Source organism: Molossus molossus, unplaced genomic scaffold (genome assembly GCF_014108415.1).
Source record: "Molossus molossus isolate mMolMol1 unplaced genomic scaffold, mMolMol1.p scaffold_m16_p_13, whole genome shotgun sequence".
Classification (NCBI taxonomy): Eukaryota; Metazoa; Chordata; class Mammalia; order Chiroptera; family Molossidae; genus Molossus; species Molossus molossus.
The window spans coordinates 45,227,076-45,250,881 of NW_023425348.1; the positions used below are offsets into that span (position 1 = coordinate 45,227,076).

The following is a 23,806-nucleotide window of genomic DNA, read 5'->3' on the forward strand; positions in this document are numbered from 1 at the left end:
ACTTAAGTAGAACACTGCTTTTGCAGTGATACTGGCTAAATATTACCCTATATATAAGTATATACAGATGGTAGAATGGAGTTAAAAACATTATCTTCTAGTCCCCTTCTATACCTTATATATACACTTTGAAACCGCCCATAACACACTGTTTACATTTCTGACCTCCCAATGGACTGTGAAGTCCTAGAGTTCAGAAACTAGCAGGTTGCTATAAATTATTCTGTAAATAACAGATGGCACCAAATTGAAATTCTCGGAGTAAAAAGGAAGTAAAAACCATCATAGATTCAGAGTGGGTACGCTTCCTAGAGAGGGTAGGACCCTGAAAGAAAGACAACCCAGCTGGTGTGGCTCAGTGGACTGAGCATCGCCCCATGGAATGAGAGGTCCTGCTTCGATTCTCGGTCAGGGCACATGCACGGGTTGCAGGTTCAAACCCTGGTGGGGGAGTGTGCAGGGGGTAGCCGATTGATGTTTTTCTCTCACACTGATGTTTCTCTCTCTCCCTTCCTCTCTCTCTAAAGAAATCAATAAAAAGATATTTAAAAAGAAATAAAAGACAGGTAGGACTAGGTAGAAAATAAAGGAAAGGAAACTCCAAGTCAGGGAGGGGGCATTTCAAGAACAAAAGAAGTCAGAAAGAACAAGGAGAAAGGAGGCATCAATTAATATACCAGTCATGAAAAAGGCAGCTGAAGGACATTAATGGAGGAACTCAAAATCTAGGATAGAAATATAGTCTAGAGAAGATCTAGTGAAGAAGCTTTTGGCAAAGAAGTGGCACCAAATGCTAGTTCAGAAAGATGCCCCCCCAACACACACACACACACATACACACACACACACACACACACACACACGAAAGAAAAATGCCACAAAAATAGGATTGAGAAATTCTGCTTTTTGTCCTACTCCATGAAGTCCTCCTGGCTTCACTAACTGCCCTATGAGGTCTGGCCCTCACTGTATAGGATTTCAATCAATCTCCTGTCAGCACCCTCAATGACCTCTCTACATTTGTAAAGTCAATGAAATTGTCTGTCTTGTCTCTGTAAAAGAATTGCAGCCCGGCCGGTGTGGCTCGGTGGTTGAGCGTCGACCCATGCACCAAAAGGTCACCAGTTTGATTCCCTGTCAGGGCACATGCCCAGGATGTGGTGTTAAAATGCCCCAGTGAGGGGCATGCAGGAGGCGACCAATCGATGTTTTCTCTCATCAATGTTTCTATCTCTCTCTCCCTCTTCCTTCGTCTCTAAAAATCAATAAAGAAAAATATTTTTTAAAAAAATTGCCCTGGCCAGTTTGGCTCAGCGGTTAGAGCGTCAGCCTGTGGTCCAGAGAGACCCAGGTTTGGTTCCTGCTAAGGGCACATATCCCAGTTGCAGTATGTCCCTGGCCCTGGTTGGGTTGTGCGGGTGGCAGCCACTCGTGTACCTTTCACATCGATGTTTCTCTCTCTCTCTTCCTCTCTCTCCCTCCCACTCTATCTGAACAAAAAATGGGAAAATGTCCTTGGGTGAGGATAAAAAAATTAATTAATTAATTAAAAATAAATAAATAAAAATAATTGTGATTAATCCAACTACTCACCTTCTAGATTTCTACATACAGACTGCTAAGTGCTGCCACAGAAAAGCACGAAATTGTGCAGATTGGCACCACCATAGTTCATGTTCCCAAACTCTGCAGTTTTGCAGTCCATTTGCCCTTTCCAATCACTATAGAGCCAATTCTCATGACACCTATTCTATCATCAAAACCTTATTCCTTCAGCCCTGGCCAGTTTCGCCCAGTGGTTGGAGCATTGGCCTGTGGACTGAGGAGCTGTGGGTTTGATTCTGGTAAAGAGTATGTACCTTGGTTGCAGTTCGGGCCCCGGTTGGGGTCGTGCAGGAGGCAGTCAATCGATGTTTCTTTCTCTCTCCCCCCTCCTACTCTATCTAAAGATAAATGGAAAAATATCCTCAGATGAGGACTATAAAATAAAAAACAAACCTTCATAATAGCCAAAAAGTGTAAACAACTCAAATGTCCATCAATTTATGAATGGATAATAATGTGGTATAGCCCTGGCTGGTTTGGCCCAGTGGTTAGAGCATCGGCCTGCGGTCCAGAGACACCCGGGTTCGGTTCCCGCTAAAGGCATGTACCTCAGTTGCAGTTTGTCTCCAGCCCAGGCTGGGTTGTGCGGGTGGCAACCACTCGATGTTTCTCTCTCTCTCTCTCTGAACAAAATATGGAAAAATGTCCTCGGTGAGGATAAAAAAAAAAAAAGTGGTATATTCATACAATAGAATATTACTTGGCTACAAAAAGAAATGATTGCCACAAAAATGGATGAACCCTAAATGTTATGCTGAATAAAAGTCAGACAGACACAAAAAGCCATATATTATATAATTCCATTTATATAAAATGTCCACAATAGGCAAATCCATAGTGACAGAAAGTCAACTAGTGGCTAGAAGGAAGGGTAAATGGGTAATTACTGTTAAAGAGTATAGGGTTTCTTTTAGGGATGATGAAAATGCTCTGAAATTGGACAATGGTGACAGACACACAACTCTGTCAATATACTAAAATCCACTAAATTTACACTTTAAAAAGGTCAACCTTATGGTATATAAATTATACCTCAATAAAGCTGTTATTTAAAAAATTAGAATACTAATACCTGCCTCATAGGGTTGTAAGAAATAATGTAATTTAAAGCATCTAGCATATAGATAGCACACACTGTAATTCAATAAAATTTTAAAAACCCAAAAAGCCTCTTACTTAAGAGCTGACCCTACCTCCAACATCCCAAAACAGTAACAATAAAACTAAGACTTTAAGATACTCTCAAATTTCCATGTTCATGCCTATGTATTTATCTGTATCTGTACTTAACCTCACCTTCTTTCATCTAATCTTTTTTACTTAATTCAGTCTCCTTCTCTGTCCTCTAAGACATTGTTTTTTTTAAAGTTAGTCCTTCTTTCCTCTATGTATAACCTATATTTTAATTGTTCTCCAATTATTCTCATCTTTAAAAACAAAAACTTTGATTAAGACCTTCTAGCTACCATTCTCTCTACTTTTATGTGGCACCAATTTCCTCAAAAGAAAACTCTGTTTTGCCCTGGATGGTTTGGCTCAGCAGTAGAGCATCAGCCAGAGTCCTGGGTTCAATTCTGGTCAAGGGCATGTATCTCAGTTGCAGTTCGGTCCCTGGCCCTGGTTGGGGTCATGCGGGAGGCAACCAATCAATGTGTTATCTCTTGTGCTGATGTTTCTCTCTCTGTCTCTCTCTCCCTCTCCCACTCTATCTGAAGAAAAAAATGGAAAAAAGTATCCTCAGGTGAGGATTAAAAAAAAAAAAAAGAAATAAAGAAAACTCTGTTTAAAACTAGTTCTCACAGAACTAGAATATATTATTATATAAAGACATCAAAGTTATTTGAAATGAAAAATCAGTAAAATAAAACTTTCTCACAAACTTAGAAATATATTTTTAAAGCATTACCACACTAACTGCAAATGAATGAATGGAAATAACATAGGAGTGTTATTCAAAGGAATAATTGAAAAGACTTGGGAACTCTGGATATGGCAGGGTGAAGTGACTAGGTTTTACAATCTGATGCCTAGAATGATGGTAATTTAAGAAATGAGAAAATTAAGAAAGATAATCTATTTAATGACAGACGTGCTCAGTTTGGTTTAAGATGTGATAAACAAGATGACAATGAGAGCTTCAAGTAGAAACAGCTAGCATACAACTGCTTGAAGCTGAAGCGAGGTCAGGGCTAGAGCTTTAGATCTAGGATTCATCAATCAGAAAGGTCACACTTGAAGCTACAGAACGGCTTAGAATACAATAATATATGGCCAAGAGGCTGTTTAAGATGCATCAGCTGTATCGATGTGTCTCTCTCACATTGATGTCTCTCTCTACCCCCCACCCCACATCCTCCATCCCTTCTACTCTATCTAAAAATCAGTGGAGCCTGGCCAGTGTGGCTCAATGGTTGAGCATCAACCCGTACACCAAAAGGTTACCAGTTTGATTCCTACTCAGGGCACGTGCCCAGGTTGTGGGCCCAATCTCAGTGTGGGGCATGCAGGAGGAGGCCAATATATGTTCTCTCTCATCAGTGTTTCTATCTCTATCTCTCTCTCCCTCTCCCTTCCTCTCTCTCTAAAAATGAATTAAAAAATCAGTGGAAAAATATTAAACAAACAAAAAATTAAACAAACAAAAGATGTATCAGCATCCTATGAAAAAGTTTATGGCTTCCAAATGGAAAGCCAATCTTGTGTTCCCTTGAATAGAGAGTTGGGGTGATAGCTGTACAGCACAGACACGTCAAGCAGGTTTGAGGTCTGTGAGCACTGTGCAAGGAATCTGGTCCAGGAAGCCTTCTTCTAGGGGTAGTAAATGCTTCTGTAAATGGAATGCATATACATTTAAGGACATTACCTGGAGGGTGACAGCTCAGCCAGGCCTCCCCTTCATCCTTCCTATGAAGAGAGAAAAAGCCTAATTAGGCTCACTCAACACTGAAAAGGATGCCACTGATACTAGGGAATAAAGATCACATAATTTCCAGTTTGGCTGTAGTACATAGACATGATCTAGAGTAATATCTCACCTAGGCATAGATTCTTCTAAGACAAATTTTGTTTATTTGTCGAAGAAATATTTATGGATTAAATGTTTAATGGTCGGGGTTGTGTGGGACATAACCAGTCGATGTGTCTCTCTCCCATCAGTGTTTCTCTTTCTCTTGCTGTCTCTCTACCCCTCCCTCCCATTCAATCTGAAAACAAATGAAAAAATATCCTCGGGTGAGTTTTTAAAAAAAGATAAAAAACTGAAGCTCAGAGAGAAGTGACTTGCCCAAGGTCACTTAGCTATGAAGCAGGAATTGAAACCTGGGACTAGTATACAAGATCTATGTTCTATCTCATTGCAGACTTTTTTCATGTTTTAGAATACACTTCCCCAATCATTCAAATTGTTATCTCATTTTGGGGTATAATAGAAAGGGCCTAGGCTTTTAGGTTGCCAGCAACTCTCTATCATTTATTTGTTGCACAATCTTGGGCAAGTTACCTCCACTGATTCTGATCCTCCATTCCCTCATAGGTATCTGGTGGCCCTAAATAAATGTTAGTGTTCTTCCTTTACTATCACACATACTATGTTGTAGTAAGTAATGTGTTATTTTATTTTAGCCCACTTAGGTGTTTCTTAAATGCAGCAATGTTATTCATCTTCACCACTGATTCAATTTGAAAAACTCTTATTAGTAATAATGGCTGCCATTCATGACACTGCTGTCCTCATCTTGGTACTAGAGAAATAAATATATGTTAAATAAATGAACGGTTAGCTGTGCATTCCTAATTAAACTGTCAGCTTGAGGGAAGGAACCACCCCTTCATTTTAGAGTACACGTTTGCATCTTAACAGCACAGAGCATCTATCTGAGTCAGAGTTTGGGCATGGTAGGTGCTACATGGTTTACTGAATAGAATGCTCCAAAGTGGCAAACATATTCAAAGACAGTGTGGTGGTGGTGAGCACTGGGACTTGCGCAAATAGCTGATGACCAATAAATACCTGCTAAATGACTGTATCTACTCGGCCTCTTGCCTCCCAGTTTTCCTGTCTTTTTCCAACTCACTGATCCTAGTTCTGATGCTGGGATCAAACAGCGCCTATATGTTCCCTTAACTTCACGATAGCTCTTCTGAGAATGAAAAACAATGACCATGTGGGTTTGAGACTTCTTTTTCTAGACCCAGAAACTGATGAAGTAACGCCTATGAATATCCTGGATCGGGCATGGCTCTCAACGGAAAGGCAACATCCACTAACCGCCTCCTCTGTCCCGGTTCTACCACTGGATTCACCTGAGGGCTTGGGCCCAGTCGCTCTGAATCCTCAAAGGCGCCGCCATCTTGACCCCACCTCCACCAGCCCGCCTCTTCCGCTCTTTCCCGGAAGTGTATCCTCAGAGAGGGCTGTGGCGAGTCTATACCAACAGGCCACCAATGAAAATGCGCAGTGGTTCCCTTCCTCTTCGTCCCCTCCACCTCTCCGCGCGCGCCCCTCACAGGTTCCTGGCAAGAGGGTCTGAAGAGTTCCAACTGCATGCATGTAAAACCGACGTGCTGGAGCGCGCGTTCGGGTCCTCTGGTCCGCCCGTTTGGTGAGCGCTGCGTGCCGCGTCCTTGCTCGGTGAAGCGTGACGGGCACAGCCGGGGCGCGCCTGCGCCTTCTGAAGGTGGGAGAGGAGCCTCCGGTGATTTGGCCGCCTGTATTTCTCTGCTTTCCCATTCTTCCCATGCCTTCCTGGGCCAGGCAGGCCTCCATTCCAGGTGCCGACCATCTAGCCTGCGCTAATCTCTGAGCAAGGCCTTCTTCCACTTTTTACCCCAAGGGAGACTGAAGCCGGGATGTGGTGGGGAAAAGAGTACGAAAGCATTTGGTATCATTATTTTAATCCTTACAGTAATTCTGCGAGTTAAATATTACCTTAAGGAGGAAACTGAAAAAGTCTGTGACTTTTCTTTCCCTTGAACTTGCTCTGAGGTTTGCCCCTTGGCTTTAAAGAGCTCACAGTGTATTCAGAAAGAGGAAACAAGTACAGTGATAGGAACTATCATTTATTGAACCCTTTGGACGTGCTAGGCTCCTTACGTGCGTTAGTTATCTCATTAGTCTTTAACAATCCTGTGGGGCATATATTATCTCATTTTTCAAGAGAGATTATGAAATGATTTGCTCAAAGTCATCCAATATGTCAGTGACAAAGCAAGTTTCCAACCCACGTCTGTTTAAAGCCCATTTCCCCCTTCCTTAGGTTATACTGCCCCCAAAGCAAATGAGTTTTATGGAGGGCTGTGGAGTGCTTAAATCCTGGTCACTTCCCCCATTGCCCTCTAAACGCCCTAATGTGACTAACAAGGCCTGGCTGTGATCAGATACTTTCTCATCTTGCCAGTTTCATTTGTTTTGTTTTCTCCTTATACTCTATTCTCTAGCCATACAGAACTTTCCGTTCCTCTCATGTATCAAATTCTGTTTCAACCCCCCACTCTACTCTTCCATTGACAGGGATAGTCTTCCTTTCCATGTCTGGCTAACTCCTATTCATTCTTTCTTTTTTCTTTTATCTATTCATTCTTCAAGTGTCAGCTTAGAAATCACTTCCTCCAGGAAACTTTCCCTGCCTATTTCTACCCTAGTCTGGATTGGGTATCACTCCACTGTGTTCCCAATCTGAGCTATCTGTACACAGTTTACTGCCTGTTTACCTGTCTAGATTGTAAAGTCTGTGAAAACAGTAACTATATCTCTCCAGGTCACTCCTGTATCCTCAACTCTAGCATAGTGCCTGGTACGTGATAGGTACTCAATGATCATTTTGTTGAATAAGTCAGAGACACAGGAAAGACATTAAGGAGTCTAGTTTCTTTACAGCCTGTCATGGTGAAATTTGTACAAAGGCTGAAATCATTTCTCCTCAAGTCCTTCTTAAGTTCTGTCTGTATGCTACCTTCTGCTCGATGTTGTGAAACTGATGAAGAAGTTTGGGCAAATACATCTCACATTAAGTACTTGTTAATTACCTCACAGACCCATCTTTTGCCCTGGCTGCTACAGGCTGTATGTTACAGCCACACAACTGTCTCCATTCCTCCCATATGTCAAACCCTACTCATAGTTGGGTACTCTCCCAAGTGTTAAACTTTGTTCTTTCCCAACCATAGAATAAGGCCAATATTAGAAGAGAAGAGAGATTCATTCTTTTGAGGTGAAGCAGAGATAGCTTCTCCAGTAAGGTGACATTTCACCTAATTCAGATTCCATTAGCAGAATACATTCAAGCTTATTTAGTATTGTTCTAAGCATTCTCACTTTATCTCATTCCATATATAGCCGTCCCTCACCACTTCACGCTTCGACTTTCTTGGCTTCACTCTGTTGCAATTTAACCCGTGAAAGTCGAAGCGCGAAGTGGTGAGGGACGACTGTATATAAATAAAGAATCCTACTTCACGAAAATTCACTTATTGCAGTAGAGTCTGGAACTGATTAACCATGATAAACGAGGGCCAACTGTAGTTCAAATCATTTTGTAGTCCTGCTCTTTACTAGGCCTAGTGCTGAGGGCACCAAGCTGAATCAGGCCCATTATCCGTCTTCAAATAGCTTAGTCTCCAGAGAGACATATGCATAAATAGGCTATAACAGTGCAGTGGTCAGTGTTATTTACAGTAGAGGAACCTCATATGATAATGTTCCTACTCTAACCTTGCCTCCATTGATGTCTAGAGACTCCCAAAGATGTCAACTCAAGGCCATACCTGGGCTCGTCAGGTGAAGAAGGGTGAAGAAGAGGACCCACTGGACCAACTGATCTCCCGCTCTGGCTGTGCAGCTTCCCACTATGCAGTGCAGGAGTGCATGGCCCAGCACCAGGACTGGAGACTGTGCCAGCCACAGGTGCAGGCCTTCAGGGACTGCATGAGTGAACAGCAGGCAAGGCGGCGGGAGGAGCTGCAGAAGAGGAAAGAGCAAGACAGTACCCACAGTTGAGACCCCAAACCATCTATCCCCAGAGGATGGCCTGCAGAAACTAGCACCCAAAGAAATCCTAAACAGTGGAAGTGTGGGCCAAGAGGTATAAAACTCCAGAAGTGTCTTTGGAATTGGGGTTGAGAGCCAGGCAGCCAGCGGTTTGGACATGACTGTCATACAGAAGGAGCTAGCACATTCTCACTCATCTTGTTCCACAAATATTAAATGTTGACCAATATTTGCCATGTGAAACAGAGTGGGCTTCTACCCTATATCCTCAGTGTGCCAAGTACTGAGCTTATTACATGGACATTGCATTTTAGAAGTAAATTCACAATCTAAAGGTAAATTGGATACCTAATCAGGTCTTCATTTATTCAGTCATTGGTTTAACAACAGGTTTTTCTCAGACCTTCTCATGTGCCAGGTACTATTGGAAATTGATGTGACAAAATATGATCTCTGCCTTACCATTGTTTAGTTTGAGAGACAGGAATAAAACAGCACTGGAACAACCAAATAGTTCCTGATGATGATATAAATGACTTTATCTTTGTTAAATTGTTCTGGATGTTTCAGTCTAATGGAAGGAAGAAAGCAAATGTGGAAACAAACATTGAGTGACTCTTATATACCAAAGTCTGTTGAATTAACAGATGTAGAGTCTGACCTCAACACACTCCTAGACCAACAAGCACACATGTTGGCTTGACATTTTAAAAGTACATTTAAGGCCCTGGCCGGTTTGCTAAGTGGTTAGAGCATCGGCCGGCAGACCAGAGAGGCCCGGATTTGGTTCCCACTAAGGGCACATACCTTGGTTGCTGTTTGTGCCCAGCCCTGGTTGGGATCATGTGGGTGGCAACCACTCGATGTGTCTCTCACATCGATGTTTCTCTCTCTCTCTCTTCCTCCCTCTCTCCCTCCCACTCTATCTCAAGATAAATGCAGAAAAAGGTGTCCTGAGGTGAGGATTAAAAAAAATCCAGCCCTGGTCGGTTCGGCTCAGTGGTTAGAGCGTCGGCCTGTGGTCCAGAGAGACCCAGGTTCGATTCCCGCTAGGGGCGCATACTTCAGTTACAGTTTGTCCACAGCCCTGGTTGGTCATGCAGGTGGCAGCCACTCGATGTGTCCCTTTCACGTTGATGTTTCTCTCTCTCTTCCTCCCACTCTATCTGAACAAAAAATGGAAAAATGTCCTCAAGTGATGATAAAAAAAAAAAAGTCCATTTAAGCCCTGGCCAGTTTTGCTCAGTGGTTAAAGCATCGGCCCGCAGACCAAAGAGTCGTGGTTTCAGTTCTGGTCAAGGGCACGTACCTTGGTTGTGGTTTGGTCCCCGGCCCTGGTTGGGGTTGTGTGGGAGGCAACCAAACCATGTGTCTCTCTCACATCGATGTTCTCTCACTCCACCCCCCTCTCTTCCACTCTATATGAAGATAAATGCAAAAGTATCCTCTGGTAAGCATTTTTTTAAAAAAGTACATTTAACATAAAAGACAGATTTTCTGATTTTGAAAAATAGAGAAGCTGTCAACATGGAGCTTATATTCCTACTTGGCAACAATTTGCTGGAGCTGAGTATGGTGTCTCTTAGATGGTGTGTTCTCTGGCTCATAAGTTGCCACCACTTTTCATTTTGCTTCCATGGAATTACATTACCCATTCTTTTACTTTCTGCTTAGCCCTGTAAGGCATTGGGAGTGGGAAGGGAGTAGGGAGAGTGACCCTTGTTGTAGAAGCTGGAATGCAAAGGGACATATACTGTCATCATCAGTAGTGTTTCCTGTGTGTGTATCACACACATCTCATATTTTATTTAGTATCTATTTAAGTTGGAAGCACAAATCTGAAGTGTAGTAGGCCCTAACTACCTTTGTGTTAGTATTTAGGGAGGAGAGAGAGAAAAGAGGGGAGAAGATAGGAAAACCAGTTTGAAGATCAATAAAATCCAATTTCAGCCTTATAGCAGAAGGGGCTGACTGTGTCTGTGTGTATGAATCTGTGTGCTCAGTGTGTGGGTCATCAGAAGGAATAGTGGGGGCTGGAGTTCTCAGCAAGAATCTCAAGAAGGGCCCTGGCCGGTTTGGCTTAGCAGTTAGAGTGTCGGTTTGCAGTCCAGAGAGACCTGGGTTTGGTTCCCACTAAGGGTGCGTACCTTGGTTGCAGTTTGTCCCCTGCCCTGGTTGGTCGTGCAGGTGGCAGCCACTCAGTGTGTCCCTTTCATGTCGATGTTTCTCTCTCTCTTCCTCTTTCTCCCACTCTATCTGAACAAAAAGTGGAAAAATGTCCTCGGGTAAGGATAAACAAAACAAAACAAAAGAATCTCAAGAAGGGAAGGGATTTAGTTGAGTTGAATCTTTAAAGATGAAGTAGAGCCCTGGCCAGTTTGGTTCAGCGGTTAGAGCGTCGGCCTGCGGTCCGGAGAGACCCAGGTTCGGTTCCCGCTAAGGGCACGTACTTCGGTTGCAGTTTGTCCCCGGCCCTGGTTGGTCGTGCGGGTGGCATCCACTCGATGTGTCCATTCACGTCGATGTTTCTCTCTCTCTCTCCCTTCCTCTCTCTCCCTCCCACTCTATCTGTACAAAAAATGGAAAAATATCCTCGGGTGAGGATTAAAAAAAAAAATTGAAAGATGAAGTAGAGCCCTGGCTGGTTTGGCTCACTGGTAGAGCATCAGCCTGCAGACCAATGAGTCTCGGGTTCAATTCTGGCGAAGGGCACATATCTCAGTTGTCGTTTGTCCCTGACCCTGGTTGGGTTGTGTGGGAGGCAACCAATCATTGTGTCCCTCTCACATCGGTGTTTCTCTCTCTCTTCCTTTCTCTCCCTCTCCCTCCCGCTTTGTCTGAAGATAAATTGAAAAATATCCTCAGGTGAGGATTAAAAAAAAAAAAAAAGTAGATATTACCTATTCATGATATATGTAACATGAAGGATTACTATCTGCAGCAAATAAAAAGTACCTAGGCCCTGGCCGGTTTGGCTCAGCGGTTGGAGTGTCAGCCTGCGGTACAGAGAGACCTGGGTTCGGTTCCCGCTAAGGGCACGTACCTCGGTTGCAGTTTGTCCCCGGCCCTGGTTGGTCGTGCGGGTGGCAGCCACTCCATGTGTCCCTTCACATCGATGTTTCTCTCTCTCTCTCTCTCTCTTCCTCTCTCTCCCTCCCGCTCTATCTGAACAAAAAATGGAAAAACGTCCTCCGGTGAGGATAAAAAAAAAAGTACCTAGAATTCAGTAAAGCAAACAGCCCAGTTGAAAAGTAAACAAAGTATTCTCCAAAAATAGGGAAATGTAAATATATTCTCCATCACTGAAATTTTTTATCCTCACCTGAGGACATTTTTCCATTTTTTGTTCAGATAGAGTGGGAAGGAGAGAAACATCAATGTGAAAGGGACACATCAAGTGGCTGCCACCTGCACGACCCAACCAGGGCCGGGGACAAACTGCAACTGAGGTACATGCCCTTAGCGGTAACCGAACCCGGGTCTCTCCGGACCACAGGCCAACGCTCTAACTGCTGAGCCAAACTGGCCAGGGCTAAATGCAGATCTTAAAAACAAAGTTTTAGCCCGGCCAGTGTGGCTTGGTAGATTGTCATCCCATGGACTGAGAGGTCCTGGTTTGATTCCTGGTCAGGGCACATGCCCATGTTGCAGGCTGGATCCCCAGTAGAGGGCGTGCAGGAAGCAGCCAATGGATGATTCTCTCTCACATCAATGTTTCTATCTCTCTCTTCTTCTCTCTCTAAAAAATACAATAAAGACATTTAAAAACAGTTTTATTAGCTGATCCTATTGACAGAAAGTATTTATAATAACTAGTATTGGTGGGGATGGGGAAAAACAGACACATTCACACTTGAAGGGATCATAATTTAGTAAAGCTTTTGGAGAACAATTTAGTGGGATCTGTAAGTATTTTAAATACTTAAACAACAATTTCTCTATTAGGAATCCTCTTAAATATATTTTACAAGATGTACATACTATTATGTTCATTGTAGCATTGTTTATGATAGTGAATAAATGGTCACAATGTGAGTGTTCCATCAGTAAGGACTGTACACAGTAGGGGCAAGAGTAGGTTTACAGTTCTGAGTACGTAAACACAGTTTATCTTGTATTATTATTTATTAGTTATTGTAGTATTTTCTATACGAACAAATGTAAATCTACTTTTGCCTCCCCCCCCAGAATTTGCTCATATATTCAAATCTTTTACATCGCGAGTGTATCTACATATTAACTTGTATAATTAAAATAGAAAAAATAGGCCATGAGGAGGGGAGGTTCTAGCAGAGAGAGTAAGTGAAAGAATCTCCAAACAAGCTATGTGAAGGTAGCAAGTTTTGGAGGGCTACAGCTGTCACAGGGAGCTAAAGCTGGGTGGGTAACAACGTATTTGGGCAAAGGGTGCTCAAGCCTCTTTCCTCAAGTAAATAAAGATAAATCCCATTTAATAGGCATACTAAAAGAATTAAATGAGATAATATATATGTAATAATAAAAATTGTTAGCACTTATTGAACTATTAAGTAATATTTATGGAGCATTTAACCCAGGCTGTCTGGTTCCAGAGTCTGTGCTCTCATTCCCTGTGATACGCTTTCAAATCCCACTTTGCCACTTACTAGCTCAGTGATTTGGGGCAAATTACTTAACATCTTGGGCTCTGCTTTTTCTTCTATAAAAATGCAGTTATAATAATGCCTTTCACATAGGCTTCTCAATAAATGCAGGGTTGTAGAAAGAATGAGTTAATATTGATACAGCAGGTCTTTAAATAGAGTCGTTTCTTTCAATGTCGTTTTGTTATAATGATGAGATGTGGTAGGAATTTAACTCTGTTTACGTCAATTCGCCTATAGTAGAACTGATTTCATTATACATCATTTTGCTTAAAGTCACAGAACCTCTCTATGACATTAAGTGAGGTCTTACTATAAAGAGCTTAGAAAAAATGTCTGGCACTTAGTAAGAAGTCACTAAATGTTAGCTATTATCATTATTCTTGTGTGCTAGTCACTATCCTGAGTTACATTATCTCATTTAATCCTTCACAGCACTCTATTAACTCACCTTTACAGAGGTGGAAATAAAGGTCAGATTGAGGATCATACTCCAAATGTGTCTTGTTCTAAAGCATATGCTGTTCTCTGCTCTGCTCTTTCACAAGTATCTGGTGCCTAGTACGATGCTTAACACAGTAAGGAACCATATTTACTATGTAACTATTACTGTACTTTTTTCAGTACTTTACAAAAAGGAAACTAACCAGTACAGATTGCCCATAACATTTTAGATTGGTATGATTTCTGTTTGTCTCAGCTCTAGAGCCCACATCTGTGGAGCTGGTGTTGAAGGTGGTCTATGCCTGTCCCTATACAATCTACACCTACCTCTGCAGAGGCTTGGTGTCGAGAGATGAATAGAGAGTGTTCTTGGCTGGCTGCCCCCCCACACCCACCCCTTTGGCTAGGTTTAGGGCAGACATGATTTGGCTCTTCTTGGTCGGGGACTTGGCCTGTGTTCAATGCAAAGGTGCACTGTAATGTGTTTTACTACTTGAGTAATAAGATATTCTTCAGACTCTCCCTCCTTCAGGTAAAGTTGCCAGACTAAGTTCTGGGTTGCTGACTTTAGAAATCCAAATAGAGCTGGAGCAAGTCCAAGTTGAGACATTACACTTTCCCACTGTACTGAATGCTAGGGCTCCCTGCTCTGCTCCAGCAGGGACTTAAAGCAAGGAAAGTGGGAGGGATTCTTTCCTTGTCTAGCAGCTATCTTCTGAAAAAGTTTTCATTCTTCAGAGCCTGGATATTTTGTCTAAATGGTGAACTGATTCCCTAAACCTGAAATGTCTGAGAATGAAAGTTATTCCAGGGGGATTATAAGAACTAAATGAATAATTTCAGATTCTCCAGGGAGATCAGACATCAAAAGATAAAAATGGTACAAAGAGATCCAAGTACACATCAAACAAGCATAAGGCACATTGGTTACTTCCTTCTACAGTTCTGCAGCAGGTCTAGTTTTAGACATGCCCAGTGCATGCTTAGAGAGCTTTCCATTCTTTAGACGGTGGGAACCAGGGGTCTCAGCATTGCTGCAGTGCCTGAATGGCCAGATTTCATTTCTTTCTTTGCAACTAAAACATCCTTTCAGAATCCAGAGGGAAATGTCCAGCTCTATGGTGGGGAAATAAGGCATCCTCCATCACTCCATCAGGGACTAAAACATGAAGCTGAGGAATCTATTGACTGTAACTAGTAAAACCCCATTTGACCCTAGGTCCTTCTTGAAAATTACCGATCTACATCAAAATCCATTTCTAACAATCTCAGTAATGTGCACTGAATCAGGAATTGAGGGACCTAGAACTATCCCTGGCGGTCACTGGTTAACTGGGTGACCTTGGACAAGTATCTTTCCCTCTCAGACCAGTTAACTCATCTGTAAAATGAAGACCAAAACAGATTATCCCAAAGGTTATGTATTGATAGAGCCAAAACTAGAACCCAGCTATTCTGATTTCCTAATACATTGACCTTCCCTCTCTTCTCTCCTGCCTATCCCCCTTGTCTTTACAGCAGTACTGGACATAGTTTAATCCTGACTGAGGTATTTAAAGTAAGTACACTAGCCCTGGCCGGTTTGGCTCAGCGGTTAGAGCGTCGGCCTGTGGTCCGGAGAGACCCGGGTTCGGTTCCCGCTAAGGGCATGTACCTCGGTTGCAGTTTGTCCCCGGCCCTGGTTGGTCGTGCGGTGGCAGCCACTCGATGTGTCCCTTTCACATCGATGTTTCTCTCTCTCTATCTCTTCCTCTCTCTCCCTCCCACTCTATCTGTACAAAAAAAAATGTCCTCGGGTGAGGATAAAAAAAAAATAATAATAAAGTAAGTACACTAAAGGATTGAACAGCTGATATATGCAACAGCACAGATGAAACATTAGGATAAATGAATAGTCACACAAATGGCTACATACTGTATGATATTTAAAAATAGTACTAGACAAGCAAAACTAATATATGGCAATAGAAATGAGATTAATGGTTGCTTCCGGAGGAAAATAATGTAAGGGAACTTTATGGGGTGATGGAAATATTCTTTATCTTGATAGAAGTATAGTTTTCATGGGTGGCTGCCATTTTCAAGACTGATCAGATATACTCTTCAAATGTGTTTCACTATATATAAATTATACCTCAATGGAAAAGAAATATTTCAAAAAAGTATGCCGAAGAAATTTAGAAGGGAAGGGAATCTAACATTTATTGAGCACTTGCTAGCCTATTATATACATTATCTCCATCTCAAACTCCTAAAAGGGAATTATCCCCATTTACAGGTTAGAAAACAGGTTTAATGAGATGAAAATAACTCACCCAAGGCCTCAAAACTAATAAATGTAGATACTTTGGAATAGCCTAAGTTCGTCTGCCTCTTTATAACAGGTTGTCTCAGGGAGGGAGACTTGTATCCCATTTGACTTCACTGCCATTTGATCCTAAGAAAGTCCATTTCCCTCTGGGCCTCACTCTACAGAGTCAAATGAAGCTCATAACTGTTTTGTACCTGAGGTTCTAGCAATCAGAATATCCCCCATCCCTCTCACCAGCACAAGGCATTAAGAGCAATTTCCATTTGTCTCGGGGCAGGTTAATCATGAGCAACAAAGCCCCTTGACTCTGGTGCAAGGATAAAGCACCAACTAGGTCAGTGACACAAGAGCTTCATGGAGACAGAATCCAGCAGCCTCCTGTTTAAGAGATAAGCCTGATTCATCCTCCAGTGATATAATGGAAAGGGATGGACTAGGAATCAGGAGATCTGAATCCTCCTCCCAGCTTTGCCAATGATGTGTCCTTTGAACTTAGGTAAAGTTTCTGCCTTTCCTGAGCTCCTAACTGCACTTGCTGAAAGAGAGGGTTAGGTTGTTGGGTCCCAAGTTCCTTCAGCTTTAATGTCTTGTCAATTTATGAAATCCTGAGTCCTAGTTTCACAAATTGATAACAAGGGAAAGGGGGCAACTGGAAAAGACTGCCGTATCCCAGGTTCCAAATGGGGTGTATGTGACATTGCCCACACGATACAGGGGTGGTCTATGTGTGTAAGAGTACATCTGTTTATTCAGTTTTTTTTTTTTCTTTTTTAATCCTCACCCAAGGACATTTTTCCATTTTTTGTTCAGATAGAGTGGGAGGGAGAGAGAGGAAGAGACAGAGAGAGAAACATCGACGTGAAAGGGACACATCAAGTGGCTGCCTCCCGCACGCACAACCCAACCAGGGCCAGGGACAAACTGCAACTGAGGTACACGCCCTTAGCAGGAACCAAACCTGGGTCTCTCTGGACCACAGGCCAATGCTCCAACCACTGAGCCAAACTGGCCAGGGCTGTTTATTCAGTTTTATATCTTCATGTCACTACACGCCCCCAACTTGACACCATTAGCTGCTGCTCTTTTATTTTCCCTAGAGGAGACTCAGCAATGAGCAGTTCTATAACCAAAATATCAGTCCTCACCTGGAACATTCTGCTCATACTCCTGGCCTACTGAGCTTACAATTTGAATTCATAAAAGCATTTTGACTGAGGGCACATGCTGTCTTTTTTTTTTTTTTTTATCCTCACCTGAGGACATTTTTCCATTTTTTGTACAGATAGAGTGGGAGGGAGAGAGAGGCACATCGAGTGGCTGCCACCCGCACGACCAACCAGGGCCGGGGACAAACTGCAACCGAGGTACATGCCCTTAGCGGGAACCGAACCCGGGTCTCTCGGGCCGCAGGTGGATGCTCCAACCGCTGAGCCAAACCGGCCAGGGCCACATGCTGTCATGACAGCACTCTCTTAAGTGTTATGCCTTGGGAGGAAATCTGAGTTTCTTCTTGTTGTCTTTGGAGATCAAGGCAGAGAAATCAAAATAACTTCAGGACTGAAACTGATGAGTTTCAGAAAAGTACATGCAATACTAAGACTGCTCTGTAAATGACATGATACTATATAGAGAGAACCCTAAAGATTTCACCAAAAAACTACTTGAACTGGTAAATGAATTCAGTCAAGTAGCAGGATACAAAATAAATATCGAGAAATCATTTGCATTTTTATACACCAATAATGAACTATCAAGGAGACTCTAGCTCAGCTGGTGTGGCTCAGTAGTTAAGCATGGACCCATGCACCAAGAGGTCACCCATTCGATTCCCAGTCAAGACATGTGCTCAGGTTGTGGGCCAAATCCCCAGTGGGGGGCATGCAGGAGGCGGACAATCAACGTTCTATCTCATCAATGTTTCTATCTCTCCTTTTCCCTTCCTCTCTCTCTCAAATCAGTAAAGAAAAAAAAAAGAAGGGGAATCTAAGGGGTGGGGCAGGAGCCTGGTGGAGGGGGACAATGAGGAGGAAAAAAAGGGGGGACATCTGTCATACTCTCAACAAAAGAGAGAATTTTTTTTTTTTAAGGAGAACTAAGAAAATAATCCCATTTATAGTTGCATCAAGCCCTCACCAGTTTGGCTTAGCGGGTAGAGAATCAACCCACAGACCAGAGTCCCAGGTTCGGTTCCATGCTAAGGGCATGTACCTCAGTTGCAGTTTGTCCCTGGCCCTGGTTGGGGTTGTGTGGGTGGCAACCAGTCGGTGTGTCTCTCTCACATCGATGTTTCTATCTCTTCCCCCCCTTTTCCCTTCTGCTCTATCTGAAGATAAATGCAAAAAAAAAATGTCCTTGGGCGAGGATAAAAAAAATCATGTAGTTGCATCAAAAAACAAACTACCTAGGAATAAATTTAACTGAGGATGTAAAAGACATGTACTCAGAAAATAATAAGACACTGAACAAAGAAATTGAAGAAGATACAGCCCTGGCTGGTTTGGCTCAGAGAGAGGAAGAGACAGAGAGAGAAACATTGACGTGAAAGGGACACATCAAGTGGCTGCCTCCCGCACACACAACCCAACCAGGGCCGGAGACAAACTGCAACCGGGGTACGTGCCCTTACAGGAACCGAACCCGTGTCTCTCTGGACCATAGGCCGACGCTCCAACCACTAAGCCAAACCGGCCAGGGCTGGAGGGCTTTTTAAAACACAGATTGTTAGACCCTACCTCCAGATTTTCTGATTTAGTAATTTTGAGTGAGGACCTAGAATTTGCATTTCTTACAAGTTTCTAGGTGATGCTGATGCTAAGTGACCCCTAATGTTTTTTCTATTCTGGGCATTATTGTATTCATATTTTTGTACATAATAGCTGTCATTTATTGAGCTAGATGCTGTGCTAGGTACTATATTAGTTCTAAAACTTATACCAGATTTTTAGGGTGTATATGATTGTGCATGTGGATGGGGATGTGTGTGTGTGTGTGAGTGGGTGGGAGTATCTGAGTGTGTGTGAGTATATTTCACATTTATCGAGTATTTATCACACTTATCAATTCTATGTACTATATACAGATTATTCTTGAGGTTGATGGTATTATCCCAACTTTACAGATGGAAAAACTGAGGTTTGGAGAAATGAAGTGACTTCCTAGGATCACACAGCTAATAGCGGCAGACCTCTCTCCCCTATACTCCACTGCTTCTCTGACACACTCCTACAAATCTGTGGGAACTCAGAACATTCTTAGGATTTTTTAAAAAATATTTATTGCCCGACCAGTGTGGCTCAGTGTTTGAGCATTGACCCATGCACCAAGAGGTCGCCAGTTCGATTCCCAGTCAGGACACATGCCCAGGTTGTGGGCCCAATTCCCAGTAGGGGGCATGCAGGAGGCAGCCAATTGATGTTCTCACTCATCAATGTTTCTATCTCTCTCCCCCTCTCCCTTCCTCTCTTTCTAATCAATAAAGAAAAAATAAATTTATTGACTGTACTGGGGTGACATGGGTTAATAAAATTATATAGATTTCAAGTGTATAATTCTATAATACATCATCTGTATATTGTATTGTGTTCACCACCCAACATCAAGTCTCCCTCTTACCCTCTTCTACCTGCCCCTAGCCCCCTTTCCCTCTAGTAATCACCATACTGTTGTCTATGAGGTGGGGTTTTTTTTCTTTGCTTAATCCCTTCAACTATTTCACCTAGCCCTCCCTCCCACCCCCGCCCCAGCCAACAGCTGTCAGTTTGTTCTCTGTATCTGAGTCTGTTTCTTTTTGTTAGTTTATTTTGTTCATTAGATTCCACATATAAGTGAAATCATGTGAAATTTGTCTTTCTCTGACTGGCTTATTTCACTTAGCATAATACTCTCCAGGTCCATCCATGCTGTCGCAAAAGGTAAAGTTTCCTTCTTTTTTTTTCATCCTTACCCGAAGGTATTTTTCTATTTATCTTCAGATAAAGTGGGAGGGAGGGAGAGGGAGAGAGAGGAAGAAAGAGAGAAACATCACCATGAGAGGGACACATCGACTGGTTGCCTCCTGCACAACCCCGACAAGGGCTGGGATGAACTGCAACCGAGGTATGTGCCCTTGACTAGAATAGAACCCGCATGCTCTTACCACTGAGCAAACTGGCCAGGGCAGGTTTCCTTCTTTTTTTACAGATGAGTAGTATTCCATTGTGTAAGTGTACCACAGCTTTTTTATCCACTCATCTACTGATGAACACTTGTGCTGCTTCCAAATCTTGGCTATTGCAAATAATGCTGCAATGAACATAGGGATGCATATATTCTTTTGAATTAGTGTTTTGGGTTTCTTTGGATATATTCCCAGAAGTGGAATCACTGGATCATGAGGCAGTTCCATTTTTAATTTTTTGAGGAAACTCCATACTGTTTTCCACAGTAGCTGTACCAATCTGCATTCCCACCAACAGTGCCTTTTCTCCACATCCTCACCAACACTTGTTGATTTATTGATAATAGCCATTCTGACAGAGGTGAGGTGATATCTCATTGAGGTTTTCATTTGCATTTCTCTGATGATTAGTGACATCGACAATCTTTTTGTGTATCTATTGGCCATTGACACTTTTGAGAAGTGTCTATTCAGGTCCTTTGCCCGTTTTTTTTTTTTTTTCCAGGTTTTAAAACTTTTTACTTGCATATTAAAAAATTGTGCATTCTATCCTGACCAGTTTGGCTCAGCAGTTACAGTGTTGGCCTGTGGACCAAAGGGTGCAGCTGAAATTCCCAGTCAAGGGTACATATTTGGGTTGCAGGTTCAATCCCTGTCCTGTCAGAGTCATGTGGGAGGCAACCAATCAATGTGTCTCTCACATTGATGTTTCTCTCCCTCCCTCCCTCCCTCCCTCCCTCCCTCCCTCCCACTCTAAAAATCAGTGGATTAAAAATCAGTGGATTAAAAAATTTTGTGCATTCCAATAATTAAAATAATTTTAACAACAAAAAAAATGGCACTCTAATTAAACTGCATTTTACAGCCTGTGAGACATTTTGGACCAGCTTGGTTTTTACTCTAGATTTCACTGTTGTCCCACCCAGCTTCTTCCTTCACCAATATACAAGTTCTTTTTCTTCCCTTCCAGCCAGACAAGCAGATGGGAGAGTGGATTGTTTTTCTGCTGTTGAGTTGTATAATTTCTTTTTTTTTTTTTTTTTTTATCCTCACCCGAGGACATTTTTGCATTTATCTTCAGATAGAGTGGGAGGGAGAGAGGAAGAGAGAGTGAGACACATCGATTGGTTACCACCCACACAACCCCAACTGAGGCCCAGGACAAACTGCAACTGAGGTACGTGCCCTTAGCGGGAACCAAACCCGGAACTCTGGTCCACGGGCCAACGCACTAACCGCTGAGCCAAACCGGCCAGGGCATGTTGTATAAGTTATATTTTGGATAGTAACTCGTTATCAGATGTGTCATTGGCGAATATGTTCTCCCATTCACTGGGTTGTCTTTTTATTTTGTTGATGGTTTCCTTCGCTATGCAAAAACGTTTTAGTTTGATGTAGTCCCATTTTTTTTTTCTTTTGTTTCCCTTGCCCAGTGAGATACATCAGAAAAACATTGTTATGAGAAATGTCTGAGAGTTTACTGCCTATGTTTCCTTCTAGGACTTTATGGTTTTAAGTCTTACATTTAGGTCTTTAATCCATTTGGAGTTTATTATTGTGTATGGTGTAAGAAGGTGGTCTAGTTTCATTTTTTTTGCATGCATCTGTCCAGTTTTTCCAAACACCATTTATTGAATAGACTGTCTTTATTCCATTGATTGTTCTTCCCTCCTTTATCAAATATTAATTGATCATAAATGCGTGGGTTTCTTTCTAGGCTCTATTCTGTTTCATTGATCTGCATGTGTGTTGTTTTGGGTTTGTTTTTTTTTAAACTTTATTGTTGAATGTATTACAGATGTTCCTCATTTTTCCCCCATTGACCCCCTCCTCCCCACTCCCGCCCCCCTCCCGCCTTTTCCCACACTGTTGTCTGTGTCCATTGGTTATGCATATAAGTTCTTTGGTTTATTTCTTCCCAACCCCCAACCCCTTTCTCTTTGAGGTTTGTCAGTCTAGCAACCAATTTGTTCTTCTCATTCCCTTCACCTTTTTCACCCATTCTCCCAACCCCCCTCCCATCTGGCAACCAACACCAACAAAATGTTCTCTGTATCTATGAGAATATTTCTGTTCTGCCTGTTCATTTTGTTTGTAGATTCCATTGTCGATAGATATGTATTCATTGCCATTTTGTTTGTTCATATATTTTATCTTTTTCTTCAAAAAGACCCTTCAACATTTCATATAATAATGGTCTGGTGGTGATAAACTCCTTTAACTTTTTCTTGTCTGGGAAAGTCTTGATATGGCCATCGATTCTAAATGACAGATTTGCAGGATAGAGTAATCTTGGTTGTAGGTTCTTGCTTTTCATCACTCAGTATTTCTTGCCACTCCCTTCTGGCCTGCAAAGTTTCTTTTGAGAAATCAGCTGACAGCCTTATGGGAACTCCCTTGAAGGTAACTAGCTGCCTTTCTCTTGCTGCTTTTAAGATTCTCTCTTTGTCTTGAACCTTTTGCATTTTGACGATGATGTGTCTTGGTGTGGGCCTCTTGGGGTTCATCTTGTTTGGGACTCTCTGTGCTTCCTGGACTTATATGTCTGTTTCCTTCACCAAGTTAGGGAATTTTTCTGCCATTATTATTTCAAATAGGTTTTCGATTTCTTATTCTCTCTCTTCTCCTTCTGGCACCCCCAAGATGGGAATGTTGGCACACTTGAAGTTGTCCCAGAGGCTCCTTACACTATCCTCATTTTTAAAATTCTTCTTTCTTTTTGCTGTTCTGATTGGGTGTTTTTTGCATCCTGATATTCCAAATCGATGGTTTGCTTCTTGGCTTTACCTACTCTACTATTGAATCTGTGTAAATTATTCTTTATTTCAATTAGTGCCTCCTTCATTTCTGACTGTGCATCCATCATTTCTGACTGGTCCTTTTTTATGCTCGTGAGGCCCTCACTGAGTTCATCGAGCATCCTTATAAGCAGTATTTTGAACTCAGCATCTGTTAGGTTGCTTATCTCCATTGCGCTTAGTTCTTTTCCTGGGGTTTTGTTCTGTTCTTTTATTTGGGACCTGTTTCTTTGTATCCTCATTTTGGCTTCCTCTCTGTGTTTGTTTCTATGTATTACTTAACAAGAGGAATGGGGCTCGCTGAGACCAGATGCTACTTGTTTGAAAGGATTTAGGAAAACCTAAGCAGGATCCAAGACAGGCCAATTCTATGGTTAAGCAACTGGCAACAGCTTGGGTGGGCCTGAAAGTTGGGTGGGCAGGGCCACAGGGAGTCACCAGGGCAGTGCAACCAGTGTGAGCCAGGTTGCTGGAGTCCCAGATATGGCGGCTGTCTGCCGCCCCAGGGAAGGGCTCACCAAAGGAACAAAGGCCTCTGACAGCACGTCTGTCCAGGAGAAAGCCCCCTCTCCAGCCTCGCTCCAATGCCAAACAGCTCAGTTCTTCTATGTGTGTCTCTGTCACCCCTCAAGCTGCCTCCCCTCCAAGCGTAGAGGGAGAGAATCTGACTAAGTCCGTGCATGGGCCCTTAAAGAGGAGCTGCCTGATATGCTCAATTAATATTTGACAAAAGTGGCAAGAGCATAGAGTGGAGTAAAGACAGCCTCTTTAATAAATGGTGTTGGGAAAATTGGACAGCTACATGCAAAAAAATGAAACTAGACCATCAACTTACACCATACACCAAAATAAACTCAAAATGGATAAAAGACTTAAATGTGACCC

At 42.4% G+C, this 23,806-nt stretch overlaps 2 protein-coding genes across 5 annotated transcripts in view; one reads left to right on the top strand and one right to left on the bottom strand.

Annotated features, from left to right (window-relative positions):
* Nucleotides 1-5,982, bottom strand: part of PAAF1 (proteasomal ATPase associated factor 1) — a 35,032-nt gene extending 29,050 nt beyond the window's left edge. The window contains exons 1-2 of the mRNA XM_036259814.1: nucleotides 5,908-5,982; nucleotides 4,469-4,509 (exon numbers count right to left, since the gene is read on the bottom strand). Coding sequence (XP_036115707.1) covers nucleotides 4,469-4,509; nucleotides 5,908-5,954 — 88 coding nt within the window. The 5' untranslated portion in view covers nucleotides 5,955-5,982. The remainder of the gene's footprint in view (nucleotides 1-4,468; nucleotides 4,510-5,907) is intronic.
* A 46-nt stretch (nucleotides 5,983-6,028) lies between these two features.
* LOC118628269 (cytochrome c oxidase assembly factor 4 homolog, mitochondrial) lies at nucleotides 6,029-9,092 on the top strand. 4 transcript variants are annotated; one of them, XM_036259112.1, is made up of 2 exons: nucleotides 6,029-6,375; nucleotides 8,336-9,092. In XM_036259112.1, the coding sequence occupies exon 2, from the start codon at nucleotides 8,348-8,350 to the stop codon at nucleotides 8,597-8,599; it is 252 nt and encodes an 83-aa protein (XP_036115005.1). In that variant the 5' UTR covers nucleotides 6,029-6,375; nucleotides 8,336-8,347; the 3' UTR covers nucleotides 8,600-9,092. The 4 variants fall into 4 exon arrangements, with proteins under 4 accessions (XP_036115005.1, XP_036115006.1, XP_036115007.1 ...); XM_036259113.1 differs by having other exon boundaries at nucleotides 6,029-6,281; XM_036259114.1 differs by having other exon boundaries at nucleotides 6,029-6,206.
* The last annotated feature ends 14,714 nt before the right edge of the window (nucleotides 9,093-23,806 follow it).

Coding starts and splice junctions, on each gene's coding strand:
- LOC118628269 (XM_036259112.1), top strand. CDS start 8,348: ATGTCAACTCAAGGCCATACCTGGGCTCGTCAGGTGAAGAAGGGTGAA.